We start from the raw sequence: 21709 nt of genomic DNA on the forward strand, positions 1-21709 counted from the left end.
TTTAACTAATGATTAATACACCCTTCACTGATTTGCAGCAGCCCATCCATCCTGAATTTAAATGTTAATTTCATAATTTCCCCCTTGTTCATCAACATGCTCAACATTTGAAAAGTAAACAGTTGCATCACTCTGAATGAGAGGATCCACTTAATGCACCAAATAATGATTTATAAACTGTATGGACATAGGCCTAATAAATTGTAACGTTCTAGTCTATTTAATAACCCTTTACTCAAACTATCCAGCACTTTATTCATGAGTGAACCAAATTGACATTATGGATTTGTATTGTGTAGTATTTAAAATATATACTTCAGCTCCACCAGCAGACACACTATTTTGTGTTGGTCTCCCTTGAGACCATGACAGAATGAAGGAAGTACAAATATAGCCATTTTAATAATGACTTGGGAAAAAGCATAACAAAGAGTACACGCATGCATGCAGGGTATGAGCTACGCTCCTTCAAAACAAAGTGTGTTATTCACAATCTTTCACTATTACACAGAATGTAGAAGATTGTATTGGTCTGTTTTCTTTTCGCTTTATAGGACAACCAATTCACTTTGATTAGCTTGTTTGTTTACACACACAAAAAAAAATCCCCTAATACTATGCAGTAGTACTGAAAATCACAATGACAAACAGTGCTTCCTGATCAGTTAGTCTCCAATCATATTAAGTATTTTAACCACAGGCCCAGCGATGGATATGTTTCACTCATACGATCATTTAAATAACAGAATTCGTAATAAACAATAATTCATTACATGAAAAGTTGGCTGTCATTATGCTCTCAAATTCACTTAATAACACAAATCTCAATATCCTTTAAGATGAGTTCACTCCAGATTAAATGTAGAGAAATCAAAAATGTTGTAGAGGAAGAAAGTTTCCAAAATGCTAAACAAATTATTTGATAAAAGGAATGTGTCCAGGTAAAACATGGTAGAGTGGACTGGGACAAAATGCAAAAAGTAAAAGTCACTGATTCTGGATCTCTGCCTATACATTATCAAAATTAAGTGTGATGGAAATTTCACAATTCTTTACCTAGGCAGTTTTACATATTTTAAGAGGCCATTCTACACAATGGAGATTAAAACTTGGGTTCACAGAAATAGAACAGTTCCCAAGTACAGTAAATTTACATGAACTAATAACTGCCACATCCCAATCCTACAGAGAAAATAATTCTATAGCCCCAAACTGGAGGAAAACAATGATGCGAAAGAGAGCATGGAGAGAGGCAGAGCACCACTGTCTTCAGAGCTACAGTTAAACTTCCACTGCTGGGCAATAGTAAACTCACTTCTTCCCCCTCAGGGACTTGCGAGCTGCTGGCTTGGCCTTCACTGCAGAATTGGCTGCTGCCTTCTTTGCAGGAGGTGACTTTTTGGGCGTTGGCCGCTTAGATGCCTTGCTCATCAGCTTTTTGATGATGGGCGTTTTGGGCTTGCTCGCAGGTGCAGCTTTCTTGACTGGTGGGGGTGCCTTGACTGGTGGGGATACCTTGACTGGTGGGGGTGCAGACCTCTTTGCTGGGGGCGCAGACCTCTTTGCTGGGGGCGCAGACTTCTTGGCTGGGGGCGCAGACCTCTTGGCTGGGGGTGCAGACCTCTTGGCTGGGGGTGCAGACCTCTTTGCTGGGGGTGCAGACCTCTTTGCTGGGGCAGCTCTTTTTTTGCCCTTAGCCCTTGACTGACTTGCCGGCCGAGACTTCTTGCTGGGGGGGGGACGACGCGCTTTAGGTGGTGGCCTCTTCCCAGCTTTCCTAAGGATCGTATTGAACAAATACACTGTTAGTGAGTTACAAATGGTTCACTGCTATGTATGACAATATCAATAAAAAATATTATCATTGGATTTTATCCACTTGACCTTCGACTCACCTCTTAGGAGGGGGTTCATCATCTGAGTCCTCTTCCTCGGACGAGTCCTCTTCCTCCTCATCAGAGTCCTCATCAGACAAGTCAACCCTCTTTCTGCGTTTGTCCTTCTCCGCCACTTTCTGCTCCTTCACGTTCTGTTTTTCAGGGAACAGAATGGCTGGGCTGTGGAATAAGAAGAGACAGTCTGATCTTTAACCTTTCGGTTCCAGGTGAGTGAACTTCAGGAAATACTGTTCCTGGTATAGCACATGCAATGCAATGATGTAGAGGGCAACAATATACGTCACATAGTAGCAATGCAATGATGTACAGAGGGTAGCAACATACGTTGCATAGCAGCAATGCAATGATGTACAGAGGGTAGCAATATACGTTGCATAGCAGCAATGCAATGATGTACAGAGGGTAGCGATGTACATCACATAGAAACCTTCCTATAGTGGTGTTCTACCTGGGGTAGTAAGGGTAGCAGAGCTGGTAGGTTCCGTTTAGCCCATTCCCAGTGATCTGATCCATCCAGCCCATCATTTTGCACTTCTGCAGGGTCCTCTTCAGGTTGTTCACTGAGGGAAGAATAGTGCCTGGGTTCAATAAAGCATCTTTACATCTCTGATTTAACCTAGCTAACGAGAGCGCTCCTGCAGTTGCAGGTCGGTATTCACATCTTGCCAAAGCAGTGTTTCTCTTAAGAGAGTCAGGGAGCAGGTCTTACCCACACGGTACTCCATGCTGTCCTGGTTTGTCTCTAACAGGAATTTGCGGAGTGTGGTGGTGCTGCAAGTCTTGGGTTCGTTCATTGCCACAATGGATGTCATGATAGCGTCCTCCAGGGGCCCGCCTTTAAGCAGGAACTTGCCCCCTTCCCGCTTCAGCTGTAAGAGAGTAAGAGGGGCTGAGATAAACACCTCATACAACAGAGATCCAACATCAGACTTCATGAAGTACACTGAATTGTGCATTCCTTTAGTATAAGGCTAACCTGAAATGTTCCAGAGGCACCTTTTCCAGTGATCTGCTCCAGGTGACCCTTGTCCACAGCTCTCACCAGGGCACTCTTTAGGATATCTGGCCTAGGAATGAAATAGTGACTGCATTGGAAATTCTATTTAACCTACACCAATACACACCACGAACATCCCATAGTTCAAAGGTACTGCATTAAACATTCTGTAGATTTGGGTTGTGCACAGGGTTGCATTGCTATGTCAAGTAATACTGTAAGTTAGCATGTTAAACATGCTCCAAACAGAATAAGAGAACCCACCCATCCCAATATAACAGTAAAACAGGTATTTACCTATGCTCCACGTTGAGTTGAGGGAAGTGCTGCTCCACATATTTCTTGATCAGGATATAAGACGCCTCTTTGGGCTCACATAGCCGTGTGATGATCAGGGGCAGAGCATCCCCAAGGGTCTCTGCCTTCAACCCAGGTGCCACGACGATCGGCTTCTAGCACCAAACCATCACAATCAGAATCACTGTCAAACAAAGTGGTGCTCTGTAGCTCAGTTGGTAGAGCATGGCGCTGGCAACGCCAGGATAGTGGGTTCAGTTCCAGTAAAAAAAAAATGTATGCAAGCATGATTTCACATAAGTGTCTGCTAAATGGCATATATTATCCAAACTCTGCCTACTCAAAGCCAATGGAACAATCACATAATAGTCAATTGTAATTGTTAGTGTTGAAGTTTGTAGATCGGCGACTGAAAATTACCTACCCCTTTAGCAGTTGGTTTATTAGAGGACTGCTTCCCAATGGTAAAGCTCCCAGAAAGGCCTTTACCCTTTAGCTGTGAGAGTGATTAAAAAGGTAAAGCAACAGTAGTACGCAGGCAGGTAAAACACCAGACAAACAGGATATAGGGCACCACAACAAGTAACCCACAGATCAAAAACACCAAGACTGCTGCCTACCATTTGCAATTCATGTTAATACATGGTAAGCTTTGGTCCGTGATAAGGACTCACCTGTTTGACGGTGCCCTTCTCCAGCTGCCTCTTGAGAGCCTTCTTAAGGAGGAATTTCCTCTTCTCTAGGTTAGGGTATTTTTTCACAATGTACTTCATGACAGAATGGGCTGAGGCCCCAGTCTTCTCCTTGCAGGACTGCAGAGGAAATATGATGAGTTGCAGGTGTTGCATTCGTGGGGAATAAGGGAGAACTACATAATACAAAGGTAAGTGTTTTGTGGTGTACAGACCTCAATGGCCTCGATGAGGATGTCGTCCATCTTAGGCAGCTGCATGGTGGAGGTGCTCTTATTAGTGAGAGTTGCACGTTTGCTGGCAGACATGGTTGCCCAGGCGGGAATGGCCCTTTTCACTGGCTTCTTCACTTTCTCTTTCACGCCATCCTTCTCTCTGCAACAAACCAACAAAACAAAGAGCAATTAAACATTTATCTGCACCAATATGGAAGCAACAACCACAGGGCATGAGCACAAGCAACTCACTCTTTCTTCTCAGACTCTTCCCCCTCAGCAGTCTTCTCTCCAGTCGATTCATCACCTTTCTCTCCCTCAGGTTTCTCACCATTCTCTTTGGTCTCTCCTTCACCTGTGCCCTCCCCCTCCTTGGCTACTAGGGCAGCAGATGCCATCTCCTGCTCCTCCTCAACAGAGGCAGACTCCTCAGAACTGGCATCAGGCTCTGGAGAGAGATGTGGGGGAAGGAGAACGACATAAGTTTGAATAGGTTAATTCAGCAAGCAGATGTCATGCTTTATTCACATACCACTCAACAAGAACTCATTGTCAAATATTTGGGAAGTCCGATTCCACTCTTAAACCACTAATATGAAAGGATTCGATAAGTGACTATGACAAATGGGACTCAATTGGGGGAAAGAACCAAGTCCTGCCAAGTGGTTACCATATTCACCCCTAGCCTGTCAATGCTGGGTACATATGAACCAATGATTGATAGATATATAGATCTATTTATCTATCACACACACTAGATGACACATGGGGGCGCTGTGTTGAAGCCACCTTGACTCCATCATCTTGGCACTCCCCCACAATTGTAAATAATAGTTTGGAAGCCATAGCAATAAAATGTATTATTGTCAACATTCATTTTTGCCACATTTATTCTATTACAGACATTGCCAATCCCCAGTAGTGGGGGTAGTAACATTAGTAATCTTAAAACACATATACTTTATAGATGTTTCCATGTTTAGCTCACATAATATAATAAAGTAAGCATTATGGTGAATGTGAGCTAAATATAAAACAAATATATATATATATATATATATATTTTTTTAGAGATGACCAAATTGTACCGTTTCCACTACTGTGGAGCCCCAATATGGTCCACCATTTGCTTCAAACCTCTCAAATGCCAATACATAGCATCAGCAATCCAGGGTTTATATACATCATTGATATGAACACCATAGAGTTCCTGTTCATGTTGAGATTATTGAACTCACCTCCCTCTGGTGCAGCCGAGGGGGGCATCTCCTGGGGTGGTGTCCTAGCTGCACGACGTATAGGCATGACTCCAAACTGGTGACCAGAAATAGGAATTAAAACATTTCCTTTGCATGTTCAGATAAGTTATTAACTCTATTATTAAAATCACAATACAGTTTGATACAAAGCAACTTAGCAAGACCCAATGGTAACATCATGCAGTCGTAAAAGTCACCCACTGCTTCTGATATCCATGTGCGAGGCAACATTAATCATGGCCTGTGCACTCATCAAATGCAAGTTACTGCCCTTTGCAAAAGTACATTATCGACCAGAATAAATCAAAAATAAATAAGGAGTGTGTATGAAGTTTTGGAATGGTGGGGGGCATGGAAATAGTTAGCAAAAATTCATAACGAGGAAGATGCACGTCCTCAGTAATAATATGGCCATTTTGTTCATTTACCCTACACAGTAATGGCGCTGCAAAGAGCTGATGGTAAATGCATCGAAATTGCATTGGCAAAGGAGAAAACGGTGCATGCATTTTTGCCAGAGCTCTATAGTCAAACACTTTTTGCAGGAACTAATCATGTACAATTATTAATATTCTTACCTTTCGACTCTCTACAAAGATGTTGAAATAAAAACTGATTCGCTCTCCTTTGTTTAGAATTCTGTTTACGTGCCCCTCCCCCTTGAACGTACACGTAGCGTCGTGGTAAGGTATTGGGCGCGTTCCAAAATAAGTGGGCGCGTTCCTCTGCCCAGTCGTTGCTGACGCCTGCCAGATCTTACAACGCCTCCATAGGTATTTTACGTATCAGCTAATTTTTTTTATTTTTTAATTGTACTTTTATTTAACTAGGCAAGTCAGTTAAGAACAAATTCTTATTTTCAATGACGGCCTAGGAACAGTGGGTTAACTGCCTGTTCAAGGCAGAACGACAGATTTGTACCTTGTCAGCTTGGGGATTTGAACTTGCAGCCTTTCGGTTACTAGCCCAACACTCTAACCACTAGGCTACCCTGCCGCCCCCTAAAGGCTCAGACACACCGGTACGTTTGACGTTCACCGGTACATCGAATGTTTGCCGGCCGAGAATATTTAGCACAACTGAACAGTGTTGGTAGTCAAACTTTTTTTTCTTCCAGACGGCAGATCACCGTCCGTCAGCCTTGTTAAAATAGTCCAAACCAGAAGGTGGCAGTAGCGTCGCTTTCTTAAGCTTTATTGGGAATGTCCCTCGGCGTAACGCTAGTGGTAGCCAGAAGAATTAGCCAATGTATTGAAGTGTGAAGCATCCGGTTGGCGGTTCCACTCATGACCAAATATGGTCATGAGAGGAAGCCTACTGGCCAGAAGCGGGAGTAGATGAAGCTAGTTGCATTTTGGCCAACATTATGCTAACTTTCTCATCGATGAAACGTTTGATCTCAATACAGTTTTCGGTTACCAAAATCTCTTAAACATTGGACAACGTTTTGTGGATTTTACTCTGCGTTGTTTAGGAGCGCAAGGGTGAATTGAGTTATTGCACACGCACACTTCAGGGTAGGCCTTCTCTAAAGAAAATATGCAAATACGTACTACATCGCGCCAATAGGATCTCACTGGCCCATGCTTGCCTCTGCCCCCCTCCTTGCTCGTTCTGCCCACTTATGACTGATTTGATCCCACTGGAAACGACAGGCTGTGGTCTATCTTGGTTTAGTTATAAATATATTTGTTCTGAGTCTTTTCGGTCAGCCACATCTGTAGCCGCATCATTTGGCTTTGTTCACCTAAAAGAGCTACTCATTCAAAATGCTTGAAAATCGACCTGGAAACACAAAGTGGCTATTGTAAAGTCCGAACAGTATGCTACCAGTATGTCAGCTTGTGATATGCACCTTAAAATAAAATGTTTGTTAGATAGCCAGCAATATGTATTATTTACTGTCTTCAGAGAAGAATTTTGAGAAGAATTTTGTAATTTATTTGCAGATAGTTGTTTGAAGCTCAAGAAGTAGTAGCAGCAGTTTCTAAACCTAGATGCGCATCGCGATACTTCCTGGAACGCTCGCGAAACAGACCAGTCCGGGTTTGAGGAGTCAATGAGAAGTGAAAAATAGTTCCTTAGTTGTTAACTTTCTTTAAATCCAAAGGCACAACCTGGATTCGAGACAATGTCTTAAGTGGTTGAATATGTTATTACTCCAACCTCATGAGTGACAAGCTAACGCGCTTTTATTTTCAGCAAAAACAACTATATCGGAGTGCCTTTGATTTGACACATGCGCAGTTCGGCGCGAGATGACCGTTAGACCTAATTTCGTGTTTCTGCATATGAGTTTAGCTAGCCAACGTCTTCATGACATCGCCTACAAGCGTTATCTGGGATTCATATCGGGAAAAGCAGTTTCTGCATATCTTCATACTGTACTGTCTTTGGTAGCAGTATGCAAATCACGAAGGCAAATAAATGGATCTTTCACCGATGCGATTCCCAATATTCAAATTCGCGAAAGACTTATCACTAGTAGCCAGCCAATGTTAACTAACAAACTAGTTGCGCTAATGCGGCTACTGTTGTACAAAGCCCTTTTTATAACTAGCCAGATTGTATTTCTATTAATTTAACCTTTATTTTATCAGGGAGTCATACTGAGACCAAGGTCTATTTTACAGATGAGCCCTAAATTACAGAAAATACACACATCAATATATAAATACATAAATATATAAATACAGAATGCAAGCAGAAACAATAACATGGTCATAAAAAACAAACATCAGTAATAAGATCCTCAATCAGCTTTCTGAATTGTCCTAGAGGCACCAGAACATCAAATTTAAGAACATGTTGAAGATTGTTCCACAAATAAGGTGAAAGAAAACTAAAAGCTGATTTACCTAACAGTAGAGACCAAATACGTTTCCAGTGTTAGCCATCCCTGAGACCGGTTGTGGTAACTCATATGTCTAGTAATGATGTTTAGTAATGATGTTAAGTATAGTGGGACTTTTTGTTAAAGGGCTTTACAAATTAAAACAAAGCAATGTATCAACCCATGTGACATGGAAGAGGGACAACAAACTTTCTGGTAGAGAACGCAGTGATAAAACGTTGTGTACTATGACTAACTGAATCTAAGGCTAAATGAATGAGGCTGCCACTTCATTATACAGTACATTCGGAAAGTATTCAGACTCCTCAACTTTTTCAACATTTTGTTATGTTACAGACTTATTTAAAAATCCATCAAACCAAAAAAAATTCCCTCAATCTAGACACAATGACAAAGCAAAAACAGGTAATTTTCTGGTGCAAATGTATTAAAATAAAAAACGCAAAAATCACATTTACATAAGTATTCAGACCTATTACTCAGTACTTTGTTGAAGCACCTTAGGCAGCGATTACAGACTTGAGTCTAGGGTATGACGCTACAAGCTTGACACACCTGTATTTCTGGAGTTTCTCTCATTTGTCTCTGCAGATCCTCTCAAACTCTGTCCGGTCGGATGGGGAGCGTTGCTGCAGAGCTATTTTCAGGTCTCTCCAAAGATGTTTGATCGGGTTCAAGTCCGGGCCACTCAAGGGCATTCAGAGACTTGTCCCGAAGCCACTCATGCGTTGTCTTGTCTATGTGCTTAGGGTTGTTTTCCTGTTGTAAGGTAAACCAGTTTGAGGTCCTGAGTGCGCTGGAGCAGGTTTTCATCAAGGATCTCTCTGTACTTTGCTCTGTTCATATTCCCCCCCCCAAAAAAATATCCCCACAGCATGATGATGCCACCACCATGCTTCACCGTAGGGTTGGTGCCAGGTTTCCTCCAGATGTGACACTTGGCATTCAGGCCAAAGAGTTCAATCTTTGTTTCATCAGACCAGAGAATCTTGTTTCTCATGGTCTGAAAGTCTTTGGGTGCCTTTTGGAAAACTCCAAGTGGGCTGTTATGTGCCTTTTACTGAGGAGTGGCTTCCGTCTCGCCACTCTACCATTAAGGCCTGATAGGTGGAGTGCTGCTAGGTGGAGTGCTGCAGAGATGGTTGTCTTTCTGGAAGGTTATCCCATCTATAAAGAGGAACTCTGGAGCTCTGTCAGAGTGACCATCGGTTTCTTGGTCACCTCCCTGACCAAGGCCCTTCTCCCCTGATTGCTGTTTGGCCGGGCGGCCAGCTCTGGTAAGAGTCTTGGTGGTTCCAAACTGATTCCATTTAAGAATGATGGAGGCCACTGTGTTCATGGGGACCTTCAATTCTGCATACATTTTTTGGTACCCTTCCCCAGAGCTGTGGCTCGACACAATCCTGTCTCAGAGCTCTACAGACAATTCCTTCGACCTCATGGCTTAGTTTTTGCTTTGAGATGCACAGTCAACTGTGGAATCTTATATAGAAAGGTGTGTGCCTTTCCAAATCATGTCCAAACAATTGAATTTACCACAGGTGGACTCCAATCAAGTTGAAGAAACAATGATCGATGGAAACAGGATGCACCCAAGCTCAATTTCAAGTCTTATAGCAAAGGGTCTGAATACTTGTGTAAATAAGGTATCTTTATTTTTAATAAAATTACCAACATTTCCAAAAAATATGTTTTCACTGTTATTATGGTGTACTGTGTGTAGATTGATGAGGGGAAAAAAGCTATTTAATCAATTTTAGAATAAGGCTGTGATGTAACAACATGTGGAAAAAATCAAGGGGTCTAAATACTTTCCAAATGTACTGTAGATGGTTACCATAGGACCAATAGGAATGTCGACTGAATAATCTGCTTTCTACCATTTAGCGAGAGGCAGGACCTATTTCTATAGAAGCCGATTTTTATTAACTAATGAAAATGCTTTTAAATAGTTGAACATATTACTCCAACTTCGTGAAAGTGACAAACCGACACATTTACAATTTGATGATATGGCCTCACATGCGCAGTTCGTCGCGAGACGACCTAGACTCAATGACCTGTTTCTACGCATGAGTTTAGCCACAGATAGAACAATGAGCGGTTTTGTTGTAAAACTCGTTGGTTTAGCTAGCCTGTGTCGCCATGCCATCGCCTACAAGCGTCACCGGGAATTTCTATTGAAGAAGCAGTTTATACCCATCTTCATATTGTACTGTCTTTGCTAATTCCTGATGATTTAATAATAATGTTACTAGCTGCAGCTAGCGAACTAATATGCAAGTGCCCATTATCAAATTTAACAAAAATGCTTCTAGAAGCACGAAACTCCCTTATCTAACAGATGTAAAAAAGTTGTAAAGACTTGCTCTACAAAAAAAGATGTAGCTATTATCCAGTTAAATTGTCTTAGTTAGCAATTCCTATGAAAAAGGTGTGGAATAAACAGTGAAAAGGCCCTATTTTTTAAATTGTTTTTGCAGAGGTCTGTGCTCTCTGATTGGCTAATCTCTACTGACAACGGAGTGGGCCAAAAGATTCTACTAGTAGCAAAAAAACAAACAGCCGAAAGTCGGAAGCTAACTGGTTTTCCAACAGCAAGGTTTAGATCAACATGGCAGTGTTGTTTATTAACTTGTTTGGGGTGGGCTTTCCAACCCCAATATCATTAACTCTCAAACTGAAATCCTGTGTGTACATTGTAAAATCAATGAATGAGAGCGCCTCAAATATGGCATCCATTTGTTTTTATCCACTAGCCTGCTATATATATATATATATATATAATGAATCACAGCAAAGTTGGTTCCTGTTTCAGTAATGTTCCAGTGGGTCAAACAAAAACACCCTATGATTGGGTGACAACAGAGCCTCCCACAATGCAGGCGATGGCTGCAGGATGAAGTTGGCAAAGAGCAATTGCAGAAACTTGCAGTTGACTGCAGTCAAAATTTCATGACCTTTGATCACATGATTTTGTAAAGTTCATGCAGTCAACATATAGGCATGTCGGACAATTTGAAAGGCAAAGATGGGCCCTGACTTGACAAAAGTGATCCACTTGAACGCACCCATTCTTACCAGTGTGTTTTCACCTTAACCACATATGTTATAGCAATCTGTCAGTCGATGACGTGGCATGCAAAATTAGTTGATGTATGCAACATCAGAGCAGGGGAACGAGACCCATCAGGAATGACATTGAAACGCTTTAGCAATCTTCTACAAGTGAACAGAAAACAAGATTACTTGGAACTCAAATGTGAGGTGGCATTTAAGCCATTTAGCAGTTGCACTCTGCAACTCAGAATATTGCTATATTGTTGATAAAATGTTACACACTTCTCCAGGCTTAAATCAGATTATCTGTAAAAAACAATATATATATAAAAAAATCTGCAAAGCATCCACAAATGTTCCAGGTAGTCATCATTGCAGTCACACTGTACAGATGAGCAGATCTCAAAAGGCCTGGAGAAGTGTGTAACATCTCAGGAACTCGGGATGCATGATATATCAGTGAACATATCAGAAACGGACGATATTAGCTAAAAATGCCAACATCGGTATCAGCCTGATGTCTAGTTTAACGCTGATGTGCAATACCGATGTCAAAGCTGACATGCATACCTATATAACACAGATAGATGAGAACATCTTGCATATAACGTAGGCACATGACGTAATGACGCCACGTAAAATTGCGCCACATGTGCAACACAGCATTCCTAACCTAGCCCACAATGTCTGCTGTATGGATCGAGCAGTCAACAAGTCGAGCAGTCATTTGAAAGAGTAGGGAAATTTCAGCGAGACAACTTAATAGGCAAAATTCTTTAACGCCAAGATAATGTAATTCTTGCCCTTGACAATCAACCGTTCTCTGTCGTGGGTGATGTTGGCTTTCGTCAACTGGTCGAGCACTGATGCACTTTTGAGGGGGGGGGGGGGGGGGGGGGGGGGTTACTATTTTTTAGATTTTGCCCTACCGGAGTTAAAGTAATTACATCACATTTGGACCAGCAATATCAACCCCATGAGCATGCGGAGTCTGACAGCAAAGTGGGTCGCCAAGGATTTCGTAGAGGAAAGTCATATTGTATGCTGGTTGTTATACCGCTGCTGCCATTTGAGAACATGTTTGAAACATGAACACACTAGCTAGCTCCATTTGAACAACTCTAGAAATAAGATCATCAACTGCACCTGCAGCAGATGTGATACCCTCTGTCATGGTACTGAAACACCTGCTCAACAAAACTGGCAGGGATGTCAACAAATGTGCACAAAATTTGAGATAAGCTTTATGTGCGTATGGAACATTTCGGGGATCTTTTTTTTCAGCTCATGGAACATGGGACAAACACTTTACATGTTGCATTTATATTTTTGTTCAGTGTAGTATTCGTTTTCTAATTCCTAATTCTAAAGCCATCAACTCTGTCACATAACAATGGAGTGTGCATGCCCATTCTGACTTCGTCAATGCTAACCAGTTACAGTGCCTTGCGAAAGTATTCGGCCCCCTTGAACTTTGCGACCTTTTGCCACATTTCAGGCTTCAAACAAAGATATAAAACTGTATTTTTTTGTGAAGAATCAACAACAAGTGGGACACAATCAATCATGAAGTGGAACGACATTTATTGGATATTTCAAACTTTTTTAACAAATCAAAAACTGAAAAATTGGGCGTGCAAAATTATTCAGCCCCTTTACTTTCAGTGCAGCAAACTCTCTCCAGAAGTTCAGTGAGGATCTCTGAATGATCCAATGTTGACCTAAATGACTAATGATGATAAATACAATCCACCTGTGTGTAATCAAGTCTCCGTATAAATGCACCTGCACTGTGATAGTCTCAGAGGTCCGTTAAAAGCGCAGAGAGCATCATGAAGAACAAGGAACACACCAGGTAGGTCCGAGATACTGTTGTGAAGAAGTTTAAACCGGATTTGGATACAAAAAGATTTCCCAAGCTTTAAACATCCCAAGGAGCACTGTGCAAGCGATAATATTGAAATGGAAGGAGTATCAGACCACTGCAAATCTACCAAGACCTGGCCGTCCCTCTAAACTTTCAGCTCATACAAGGAGAAGACTGATCAGAGATGCAGCCAAAAGGCCCATGATCACTCTGGATGAACTGCAGAGATCTACAGCTGAGGTGGGAGACTCTGTCCATAGGACAACAATCAGTCGTATATTGCACAAATCTGGCCTTTATGGAAGAGTGGCAAGAAGAAAGCCATTTCTTAAAGATATCCATAAAAAGTGTTGTTTAAAGTTTGCCACAAGCCACCTGGGAGACACACCAAACATGTGGAAGAAGGTGCTCTGGTCAGATGAAACCAAAATATAACTTTTTGGCAACAATGCAAAACGTTATGTTTGGCGTAAAAGCAACACAGCTCATCACCCTGAACACGCCACCCCCACTGTCAAACATGGTGGTGGCAGCATCATGGTTTGGGCCTGCTTTTCTTCAGCAGGGACAGGGAAGATGGTTAAAATTGATGGGAAGATGGATGGAGCCAAATACAGGACCATTCTGGAAGAATGGATGGACCTGATGGAGTCTGCAAAAGACCTGAGACTGGGCTGGAGATTTGCCTTCCAACAAGACAATGATCCAAAACATAAAGCAAAATCTACAATGGAATGGTTCAAAAATAAACATATCCAGGTGTTAGAATGGCCAAGTCAAAGTCCAGACCTGAATCCAATCGAGAATCTGTGGAAAGAACTGAAAACTGCTGTTCACAAATGCTCTCCATCCAACCTCACTGAGCTCGAGCTGTTTTGCAAGGAGGAATGGGAAAAAATGTCAGTCTCTCGATGTGCAAAACTGATAGAGACATACCCCAAGCGACTTACAGCTGTAATCGCAGCAAAAAGTGGCACTACAAAGTATGTTTTTTTTTCAGTTTTTGATTTGTTAAAAAAGTTTGAAATATTCAATAAATGTCGTTCCACTTCATGATTGTGTCCCACTTGTTGGTGATTCTTCACAAAAAAATACAGTTTTATATCTTTATGTTTGAAGCCTGAAATGTGGCAAAAGGTCGCAAAGTTCAAGGGGGCCGAATACTTTCGCAAGGCACTGTAGCTAGCAGCTAGTGTGTGACATAAGTGCTGACTAGTTTATATGGAGTGAAGATGGTCCCTTTTCCCTACTAAATGGATGTTTTTATTGGCCCGCACTGGCGAATGAAACAGTTTTCCACGACAACAAAACTGCCCACAAAGGCAGTATTACCCGTTTCTGCTCCATGTCTTGTTTCAGTGTCCATATCACTGGATGCGACATCTGGTAGGTTTGTGTCTGTTAATATGTCCTTTTTATAATTTGTAGTCGGAGGCTGATTCTCAGCAACAGCTGCTCCATCTTTTTTGATAATTTACTTTCACCCATCTTGTGTTGCACCCTGACAATGGTGCCTCACAAATATCACCACACCATCTTGGCCAATGACTACTCCTGGTCCTTTCCACTCTTGACAGTCAACTCGTTTGTAGTACACTATGTTTCCAGTCTCGTACTTCTCATCGGTGGGTCAAAGCTGTTTACGCAGAGCCCTGTGAATTCTCTCTGAACACTCTGCTTCAGTAAACGCTTTTCTTGCTGCATCTCAAATCAAATCTTGTCAACAAGTACAGAGGGAAAATTAGGGTTCTGCCCCAAAACTAGTTGGTATGGGCTGTAGCCATGAACATTGTGCATTGAGTTTTGCCATCAAAGCCCACTCTTGGGCTGTTTTCCAGTCACATCGTCTTGCTTCACTTCTTGCTTCACTTTCAGCATAATCTCTGTGAGTGTTCGATTATGTCTCTCCAAAAGTCCATTGCTTCATGGACTGTATGCAGCAGTTGTCTTTACATCCATGTTGTAATTTCTCCAGCCATTTTTCTTATTGAATTATTACTGAAATCTCCTCAATTGTCACTGTACAATTTCTGGGGCGGGCCATGTATACTTACCCAGGAATGAATGAAGTGCTTGACGATTTCACTGGGTTTCTTAATATTCACAAATGCTTCCAGCACTGAAGCGTGTGAAGTAGTTGATTATGTGAAGGTACCAAACACTTGGTTCTAGCTCGTGTAGATCTACAGACACGGTTTCATTGTACTTGGAAGCCAGTGGCAAACCAACAGCTGGTCTGGGCTTAGGTTTGCTGCATGTCTAACAACTTAACAATCTGCCATAGAATAGAAAAACTCACATCATATTATACCCAGAACTGCTGAGTAATTTCTGAAGTCTGTCAACTGTAGCATGTCCAAACTGTTTGTGAAGTTTTAACAATACTAGTTGTTCCTGTGTTCCTGTTCTCTGTGACTGTTAGAATCTCCATGAGCTCTGTGTCTGTAAGAATTTAATTTTTACATGGACTGTGTGATGTCTTTGTCTAAAATGTTTACACAACAGCGGCCTGAGCTAGTAAGTTCAAGGGTCACTGGTTGTTTAAACATCCCTGCATTGTAATTTTTATGTCAAGTACAGACCCTGACTTCTTGAGGGAAGCTTTGCTTAATAGTAAGGGGATATCTGTAGGGATCACCTCTGTTTCAATGTGACACTTAGTCTGGCCAATTTTTGCTGGTATCTTGACTCTCTTGGTAGGAAAGACGATTCTCCCATCTCCAAATTTGAAAGCTCTGTTTGGTGTCAATCATATTTTGTATGACATAGCCATCAAGGCATTTTGTGCCACACACTGTGCGTGTAAATGCAGTATCATTCACAGCAGATCCTAAGAATTCAACTATAAAGATCTCAGAAGCAGATGTTTGAAAGCAGTGTAATGTTACACTGCTCTCTCTCTGTTTACATTTTCCTCTGTTAGTTAAACGTGCTCATTTTTATGAAGAGTCTTTAACCCAATGGTAAGTGCTTTGACAAATAGCACATTTTGATCCCCATCCATACCTGTCCAGTGGATTTGTGCCGGGCAATGGCGCCCTCGTCTGGTTATCTTGAGAACGTGACTTGTTGGCGCCTTTTCTCTGACGCGCAGTGTAACATGCTGCGTCACTCACTTGCATTCCATCTGTTATTGTCGCGAGACGACTTTTCACCAAAGTATTTTTAGTGCCGCATTCATTGCCTGAAGTCAGCACAGTACAAGCAGTCAAAGCCAACCGTATCACTCTACCATCCAGGCAGGATCGAGCAACTTGAAAGCTGCATCCAGGAGAACCATGTCGTACTTGCGCATCCTTTTGTACCGCTATTCGAAATCAATTATGTAGTCCGTCAACGCAACCGAAATGTCTCTAGTAACGTTAACTGTCAGTTTGAATATGCCTCGTCTTTCTCTTTAAGAAACACAGAAACCAGTGCTCTGATCAAAGTTCCCATAAAATCATCCTTGTTCAAATCCTCAGAGGGATAATACCACTTGCGGTGGTACACACGTGCTTGCTTTTTTCTCGTCCAGATTAGTAAATAATCAGTGTCCAGATTCCAAGTAAATTTTTCCAACTTTCATACGACCTCTCCTCGACGAAGCGAGGTGGCACATTGTAGTTATTAGCCATCTTCTGCTACTAACGTTAATTTAAAATGACAACGACTAGGTTCCAGATTAACAACGTTCACTGAACACTATTTCCACAGTACATGGTTGCCATTGCCCTCGGGCCAGGTCCATCAGCAGACTTCCGCAAAAGCGTACTAATAACAGTGATAGCACCGTAATAACAGAATATAGGGATAGTTAAAACATTAATTTAACAGTTATTTGGGATCCAATATGATTTTTAAACCTGTGATTTTGCACTGCGATGTGCTTAACCGGTTCCCATAGAATGCCAAATGTTGAAAATTCTTCTGAACTCCTGAAAGTGACAACGTAGCAATTCTAATTGAAATGTTGCAGTATAGTATCTGGGATATTGCGCTCCCAGATATGCTTACCAGTCACCAACCTTTGTCCTGCAGAAGCAAGACTGTAGACGACAGCTCCAATACCATACTGGTTTCCGGTCTGTCAGAAGGTGAAATTGTCTGAAATGTGATCAAAGAATGGTGTGATACAGGCTCTCTTACCCTCCTACATTTCTGCAGGCTGTATGCGAATGCTTTCTGCAGATGTTTGTGCTCATCCACTAGTTGACTGTCACTTCATTGACTCTACACCTGAATCACAGGTCAAAGATACAAGAGCATTACATAGGAATTCTGGCAAACATCCTAAGGCAATTTAAGACATGCAAGATATGACTTGTCCTACATCATTCATGCCGCATCAGGCTCAGCTAGTTCGTTACAATATTTCCTCACTCGTCTACGGGGTATAAAATAAGACGTAGGGTACATTCCTGTGGAGGAAAAGATACTGTCGATACTTCACTTTTCAACCAAGACACACTAATAAAAAGGAACAAACTGGCAACTCTTGGAATACAATGGAAGTTGACTCAAATTCTTTGTATTTATTAGAAAATAATTGTTCTAGTTAACTTCCATTGTCCTACAAGAGTTACTCAATATCTTTCAGAATCCCTATACTGTAGCCTCATTTTAGAGATAAATGCTTGACACTGCCACAACTTTCATCTTCAGACTGTATCGCCAGCAATGTTAAAACACAGTAACAAATCTTCACATTGCAGTGCAGACATCACACTCCACAAAATCACCATTGCATTTGCAATATTTTTTAAATACTTTTTTTGTCTTTAATGTATTTACAAGCTTTTCATTTGCTCGGTAGGTCTTAAGTATTACAAGCACTTCATGTTTAGCAACCTTGGCATTTTCTTTTTAATCTTGCATTTTATCCATTGTTCATTGTTGTTTATTCACGTTCATTTAAATGTTATTTTGTGGACTGATTTGCATTGCTTCTTGAATGCATATCTCTTCCTCTTGGGAGGTTTATGTACATTTCACAGAGTGCACTTCCTGTGGTTATTTACTGATAACCTTTGACCTCTGATGTCTTACAATGCCAATTGTCTCTGTGCATCCACCCTTTCTCTGCCTTCCCCTTCATCCCAAAATAACTTTTTACCCTGTTTTCAACCAAACATGGAATCCAGGGAGGCTATTTATTTCACAATTATTATTATTGTTATTATAATTAATAATATTGTTATTTCTATTCGTCATCAATGTTTTCCTCATTATGAGCATCTGCAAATGTTAAATAAACTTCCATATTTGCAGTCCTTTAAAAAAATAATAAATTAAAGAGTCTGGAACCTATGTATCTTTAAGTCTCTTCTTAAAAAGTAACAAAAGAAAAGTTAAAATTTAAAACAAAAATATTTTCTATGTATAATACAGGTATTTAGTGCTTCAGCCGTTGGAATTCAAACTCAAAATAGTCTCAGAACCGTACCGCAGAAAAAATTCCAGCCGTAAACATGTCGTCCTGCCCGCGCTCATTTTGTAGGTTTGTCTGTTTGTTTTGCTATGAAGATGCAGTTATTCTATGTAGCAACAGCTGGCCTTGTGTCCTGGGGGCTTACAGCGGCCGCCTGCTCCCTTGTCAATTATCCTCCGACTCCTCCTCGGCTTCCCTCAGCCAGGTGAAGAAAGCCGTTACAGACTTGAGAGCCACACCCTTGCCCAGCTCCTCTGCTGGGTCTTTGCTGGTCTCCCACTTGTAAAAAGCGTCCTCCGAGATGACGTCCTCATCATACAGACAATCAAAGAACATCCGGAGCAGGTCTGGAGAAAGAGAGACAAGAGGGGAAAAGTGCTATGATAACCATCAAATCCCATGGCTTAAATTAAATTAGTCTCTGCTTTCAGAGTGTGTGAGGGTATAGATATGCATGTAGGTTAATGAATACACTTTAAAAAAATATATATAATAGCATGAGATAAAACCACGAAAGGATGTCTGCTGTCAAGAATAAAAAAGTAAAATGCAGAGCAGGAGACAGAACCGTGCTTATATCTTTATCGTGAATATTGAGGTTGAAGGGTCTGATTGGGATGCTACTTACTAGGAGGCTGATCCAAAGTGACTATCAGCGCCTGCAGTGCATAAAGTGCTTGAAGCTGTCGCTCAGTGTCTGAGTTAAGGTACTTGAGTAATACGGGCAATCTCCTCTGAATGATGGCTACGTCCACTCGACAGGAAGCACTTTCATCTACACAAGAAACAAAAGATGGAAAGAATTGTTGAATTCCTCTAGCTATATAATATATAAAAAACAACATTGATCTGTTCCTAGCTAAAGGAATGGAGAGCTTACCTTTCACCGCTGCCTTACACACAGCCGTCATCAGAGCTCTCAGGAACGGAGAGGAGCTCATCTGAGATTCATCTAGATTTGCCTGGGATGTGGATGATAATAGAGGAGCACAAAGGAGCTCCGCTTAGACAGAGGTGAAAGCTTCTCGATATCACTGCCTGCATCTGTGACACTTCACTTGAAATATGCAACACTATGCATGTATAAACACAACATGCGTATGACATGAAGTCAAACGTGGCTGTGCTGAGCTGTGTGGCGGGTGTAATACTACAGTCCGTACCTCTACCCAGTCAAAGATCTGCTCATCACTGGCCATGTCCTCCAGCAGCAGTCTCTCTAGCTGCTGGTTGAGCACCACAAGGGACAGTGCTGTCGTGGCGAGGGCTGCCTCATGGCTGGAGCAGTCCGCCTCAGTGAACTGGAGCTTCTGACAGGAGGAGGACATGGAGAGGAGGGGAAATTAAGAGGGTTAGGTTGCTGTGAACCTGTTTCTGTTGGGATGCCTCCATGTCGTAATACAGAGGGTTTATCTCACTAACCTGCTCTGAGATGAAATCCTGGACGTCCTCTCCCTCTGGCAAGAAGTCACTCCAGCTGAGGCCCGACTCTCTCCACAAGGTGCCCACTTTCCTATGGCTCTGTGTAGGAGACAGACAGTTAATGGGTTTGTTGACTTGTTTACTTGATATGCACTATAACGCACTCACACCCGACTCGTTTACACCTCTCGTCTAAATCACACAAAAGTCATGCAACAATATCTGACAGCTATGTTAACTGTGAGGGAAATGTTGTTTGAAAGCAGTAAAGGGGCTAGGACTAAAACCGACAAAATGTCACTTACCATTTGTTTGCATAGTATGTGCAGTATTTCAGAAAATAAGATCCCAGCTCTTCCCACAGGAAGCAAAGGTTTGCTTAATTCACTGTGGACAAACAGAGAAAACGATTAGATGTCTCCAGTGGTTCCATCCCACCCAACTGTTTTTCTTCATATCTCAGTTTACAGAAAGCCACAGCAGGGAATGGAGGTGTGAGAGCCAACATCAACACTCCATAATGAGAACTGAGATAGCCAGTCAGTAATATTTGAGAGAAAACGAAATGGAGTATATTTGTCATCCTGTGAGATCTTAATAAATTTGGGTTGCATGTGGACTGATCTGATAAGCTCTGTTGATGCAATAGTAACCCCCTCTTGATCTCCATAACTTTACAGGGAGATAACAATACAATATTGTGGTGCTGTAGAGTAGCGGTGTTACCTAAAGAGCTCTCTCATAGAGAAGCCCCTGTCTCTCAGCACAGGGCTGAGCAGCTCGGCCAGATACAGCCAGATATGGGGAATGTCAATGGCCATGTCATCCGCCAGCTCAAGGGTGTCAGCAAACCTGGGAAAGATAATCTGATGAGACGGCCATTTTAGATACAGGACAGTTGTTATATGACACATGTTGAATGAGAGCAGATGGATATGTAGGCAGGCTGACCCTTTGAAGAACTGGGACCTGGCCAGGATGTCCTGCTGCACCAACTGGAAGAGGAGCTTGCCCATGTGGTCCCGTGTGATCTGACTGCGCTCCAGAGTGGACTCCACCCCCACACGCACAAACACATGGAGCTGAGAGGACATGTCCAGCTCATCCACACACTGTACAGCCTCCTACAGAGAATACAACAAACACATATCTTTGTTTTACAAACTTCCTTTCGAGAGTAAAACACAAAGGCATTCACATACAGTATGCAATATAATAGCATTATTAAATGATTGCACCTTATAATCGCTGATGTGCAAGAACTCGTCAATGATAGCTCTGGACTTCCTCTCCATCTCCTCCTCAGAGAGGGCAGGTCTGTCTGGAGACTGGGCCACCACAGGCTCTGCTTTCACTGTAGGGGAAAGACCACCATTACAAGAGTGCTCCCCTTATAGAGTGTGTGAGTGAGTGTCCACTGACTCCATATGTTTAGTCAGTCTAGAACTGTCCTCCTGTTCCCTCACCAGGCTCCCTGGCACTGCTGCGCTCTGGCCCAGTTTTGTCCTCGCTTACGCTGGGGCTCTCCAGCTCTCTGCGGGGCTCCTCAGGGCTCAGGGCCGGGCTCTCCAGAAGCTCTTTGGCACTCCCGCCTCGGACGAAGGAACCGGGCCTCGACGGAGCTGGGCTCAGGGGCTTCTCACTTCGCTCTCTCCCTGCACTGCTTCGACTGGGAGGAGAACACACACACGAGAGAATGTTTTGCCCTGAAATGGGACGTTCAGAGTTTGAAACCAAA

The 21709-nt window shown here is 42.2% G+C and overlaps 2 protein-coding genes across 21 annotated transcripts in view; both read right to left on the minus strand.

Moving 5' to 3' along the window:
• Positions 1-383: 383 nt before the first annotated feature.
• LOC139413442 (heterochromatin protein 1-binding protein 3-like) lies at positions 384-17146 on the minus strand. 7 transcript variants are annotated; one of them, XM_071160841.1, is made up of 13 exons: positions 16146-17146; positions 5338-5413; positions 4352-4547; positions 4100-4259; positions 3867-4004; positions 3617-3688; positions 3193-3347; positions 2875-2965; positions 2608-2767; positions 2347-2458; positions 1896-2057; positions 1643-1777; positions 384-1600 (listed from the first exon to the last, which is right to left on the minus strand). In XM_071160841.1, the coding sequence occupies exons 2-13, from the start codon at positions 5402-5404 to the stop codon at positions 1312-1314; spliced, it is 1737 nt and encodes a 578-aa protein (XP_071016942.1). In that variant the 5' UTR covers positions 5405-5413; positions 16146-17146; the 3' UTR covers positions 384-1311. The 7 variants fall into 7 exon arrangements, with proteins under 7 accessions (XP_071016942.1, XP_071016944.1, XP_071016941.1 ...); XM_071160843.1 differs by having other exon boundaries at positions 3193-3344; positions 16146-16867; XM_071160840.1 differs by lacking the exon at positions 16146-17146 and adding an exon at positions 5937-6124.
• Positions 17147-17862: 716 nt separating this feature from the next.
• The window catches only part of LOC139413444 (eukaryotic translation initiation factor 4 gamma 3-like), a 74956-nt gene continuing 71109 nt past the window's right edge, over positions 17863-21709 (minus strand). For all 14 annotated transcript variants that reach the window (XM_071160856.1, XM_071160855.1, XM_071160853.1 and 11 more), the window contains 10 exons: positions 21438-21640; positions 21210-21325; positions 20923-21095; positions 20698-20823; positions 20277-20358; positions 19972-20070; positions 19713-19859; positions 19430-19511; positions 19178-19324; positions 17863-18896 (listed from right to left, as the gene is read on the minus strand). In XM_071160856.1, coding sequence (XP_071016957.1) covers positions 18715-18896; positions 19178-19324; positions 19430-19511; positions 19713-19859; positions 19972-20070; positions 20277-20358; positions 20698-20823; positions 20923-21095; positions 21210-21325; positions 21438-21640 — 1357 coding nt within the window. In that variant the 3' untranslated portion in view covers positions 17863-18714. The remainder of the gene's footprint in view (positions 18897-19177; positions 19325-19429; positions 19512-19712; positions 19860-19971; positions 20071-20276; positions 20359-20697; positions 20824-20922; positions 21096-21209; positions 21326-21437; positions 21641-21709) is intronic.

This window comes from Oncorhynchus clarkii, chromosome 7 (assembly GCF_045791955.1).
Source record: "Oncorhynchus clarkii lewisi isolate Uvic-CL-2024 chromosome 7, UVic_Ocla_1.0, whole genome shotgun sequence".
In the NCBI taxonomy this organism is placed as follows: Eukaryota; Metazoa; Chordata; class Actinopteri; order Salmoniformes; family Salmonidae; genus Oncorhynchus; species Oncorhynchus clarkii.

Bases quoted from the DNA above. Each gene is read 5' to 3' on its own strand.
- LOC139413442 (XM_071160838.1), bottom strand. From the start codon at position 5,404: ATGCCTATACGTCGTGCAGCTAGGACACCACCCCAGGAGATGCCCCCC. The intron at 4,548-5,337 runs GTGAGTTCAATA...ATCTCTCTCCAG, and splicing joins CTCGGCTGCACCAGAGGGAG to AGCCTGATGCCAGTTCTGAG. The intron at 3,689-3,866 runs GTGAGTCCTTAT...TCACTCTCACAG, and splicing joins AGAAGGGCACCGTCAAACAG to CTAAAGGGTAAAGGCCTTTC.